General features: G+C 67.8%; 1 protein-coding gene across 1 annotated transcript in view; it reads right to left on the minus strand.

Moving 5' to 3' along the window:
• Positions 1-2,719, minus strand: part of Ptprs (protein tyrosine phosphatase, receptor type, S) — a 56,131-nt gene that overhangs the window by 9,581 nt on the left and 43,831 nt on the right. The window contains exons 26-31 of the mRNA XM_013022656.1: positions 2,299-2,584; positions 1,959-2,137; positions 1,629-1,755; positions 1,428-1,553; positions 277-431; positions 13-148 (exon numbers count right to left, since the gene is read on the minus strand). Coding sequence (XP_012878110.1) covers positions 13-148; positions 277-431; positions 1,428-1,553; positions 1,629-1,755; positions 1,959-2,137; positions 2,299-2,584 — 1,009 coding nt within the window. The remainder of the gene's footprint in view (positions 1-12; positions 149-276; positions 432-1,427; positions 1,554-1,628; positions 1,756-1,958; positions 2,138-2,298; positions 2,585-2,719) is intronic.

Genomic DNA, 2,719 nt, shown 5'->3' on the forward strand with positions numbered 1-2,719 from the left:
CCGCCCGCGCACCTCCGTCTGCACCATGGCCGGCCTCTGCGTCCGCAGCATCTTCACCGTCTGGAATATGTCCACCACGCCCTCGTAGCGCATGCGCTCCAGCACGATGCTCAGCGTGATGAACACGCCGGTTCTGCCCACGCCGGCGCTGGGGGGGGCAGAGGGAGGGGCCTGTCAGGCGGAGGCGGCGGCCCGGCGTGGCTCGCCCAATACCCACCCCGACAGGGAGAGGCCCCGCCCCTCGCCCGGCCCCGCCCCTCGCCCGGCCCCGCCCACCTGCAGTGCACCGAGATGGGCCCGTCCTGGCCGAACTGCTCCTTGGTCTTATGCACCTGGCCGATGAAGTCGATGAAGCCTTCTCCCGACTTGGGCACGCCCTGCTCGGGCCAGTCGGTGAACTGGAACTGCCGCACTGTCCGCGACTGGCCGTCCTGCAGCGCGACAGTGCGATGCTGTGGCCGCGGCCGCCTGTCCCCCTTCTCCCGCCCCCTCCCGGAGGCCCAAGTCCCACGGAGGGGCCGGCCACCTCCTGTCCACCATGACCCCAGCCTCCACCCCAGCACGCCTCACCGGCCCTTCCTCCACACCCTCTGCTGCCGCCATCTTGCAGGCTGGTGCCGCCCCGTCCACCTCCCAGCCCTCCCCAAACACCGCTGCATCCGTGTGACCTCCCGCGAGGCCACCCCTCCCTGGGGGCTTCCCAGCCGCTGTGCCCTCGCCGCCCGCCCTGGCTGCATGGCGCACGCTTTTCCATCTCCTGCCGTCAGCCGGGCCCTCACCGGCCCCCCTCCATGGACATCCCCAACCGGTCTCCTGACTCCATCCTCACCCCACCGCACTGGCCACCACCGTGCCCACAGTGGCAGTGACCCACAGATTCCAACTTGTGTCCCCAGAGGGTGGGTGGCTGGTCCCCATCTCTGCTACCCTCCCCCCCTCACTAAGTCTGGGCCTCTGGCCCCCCACTTCCACCGAGTCTCCATCCCAATGCACCTCTTGCCACCTGCCTGGGCTTCCATCATTGACCATTACCCAGGACCCTCAAGAACCCCCCAATACTCTACAGTCTGCTTCCTGCAGAGAGAGGCCTGGCACACAGGGGCACTATGGCCAGCCCGGGCCCCAGTGCCTCGGCCACAGATCAATCCCCGCCCCACAAGCTCTCTCCTTTCTGCCCCAGGGCCTTTGCTTCTACTGGCCAGGGGACAGACACCCTCCTCATCCTAGGAGGAGGCCAGCAGGGCCCTCACATTCCTGTTAGAGCCTGGCCGGGCTGAGACAGTGGAGGATGGGTGAAGGAGGACAGACCTGACTAAAGGGGAGACCCACTCTGAACGCGGGGCCACCGTCCAAGAGGGACTGTGGGGGGAGATGGAGAAGAGGGAGAGAGCAGGCTGGGGTTCTCGGCGGCTGTGGCCCCCGCTCACCCGGGCGTCGGTGACCTTGAACTCGCGCAGGATGTACTGGGGCATGTTGTACTCCGCCATGGGGTCCACCACGAAGTACTGGTAGCGGGCGGAGCGCTCGGCCGGCCAGTACTGGTGGCACTTCTCCTGCGGGAGCGGGGAGCCACGGTCAGCCCCAGGGCTGCTGGGTGTGGCCGCCCCCCCCCACGCCCGCCCCCTCACCCGGCCCATCTCGCGCAGCTTGGTGAGCATGACGACGATGGTGGAGTTGTTCTCCCACAGCATGCGCCAGAAGTCCTCCGTGCTCTCGGCCAGGGGCCCCTGCGTCGCTATGTAAGCCTTCTGCTGCCTGTGGAGAGGGTGAGGGACGGGGGCACTGAGGGGGCGCCCTCTCCCCAGCACCCACGCCACACGGGGGTCTGTCAGCCTCAGAAATGTCCAGCTCCTCAAGGAAGCCACAGGAAGGCCTCCGCCCCAGGGCCTTTGCACCACCAACCTCCCTGAGTGCCCCCTTCAGGACAGGGGTCCGGCCCGCCTCGGGGGGCCGGGTACCTATAGCCGTCGATGAAGCTGGCGTTGATGTAGTCGGAGCCCTCCACGCCCCGGATGGGCTGCAGGCAGACGCGCGTACTCTCATACGGCATGACGTTCACCAGGCGGTTTTTGAACTTGTTACAAGGCAGATTGGCACTGATGAAGCGGGAGGTGTGGGCCTTGGAGTTGGCCAGCCGCTGTGGGGACGGGAGGATGGGACACCGTCAGGGAGGGGGCCCTCCTCCCCGCTTTCGCCAGGCTCGGGGAAGCCACCGCATCTGGTCACCCACTTCCAGCCTGTCCCCAGCTCCTCGGGCTCCTCACCACCCCACCGCAGCTGCCTCTATCCGGCCATCACCTTGAACTCCAGTTCCATGCCGGTGACGTGCTCTCCAGGCTCCACCTGAGCCAGCTTCTGGATGTAGGTGTAGAGGCTGCGTGCGGGGACCTCGGTGTTGCCGCAGCCCACGGCCTCCAGCAGCGCCTCGTGGATGAAGCTGTACTGGTCCTCCGTCTGCACCATGTAGTTGCGCTGTGAGCGCATGAGCGTCACGTGTCCGTACACGTCCACTGTCTTCTCGGGCCGTATCCGCTCCAGCATGGCGTCGATGACGATGAAGCAGCCCGTGCGGCCCACACCAGCACTGCAGGGAGAGCGGGGCGCTCAGGGACAGCCGGGGCGCTCGGGGGCCGTGGGGTGCTTGAGGGTCGGGGGGCACTCGGGGGCCAGGGGGCACAGGGCACTCAGGGGCTGTGGGGCGCTCGGGGGCTGCGGGGCG

Source organism: Dipodomys ordii, unplaced genomic scaffold (genome assembly GCF_000151885.1).
Source record: "Dipodomys ordii isolate 6190 unplaced genomic scaffold, Dord_2.0 Scaffold64, whole genome shotgun sequence".
NCBI classification, from domain to species: Eukaryota; Metazoa; Chordata; class Mammalia; order Rodentia; family Heteromyidae; genus Dipodomys; species Dipodomys ordii.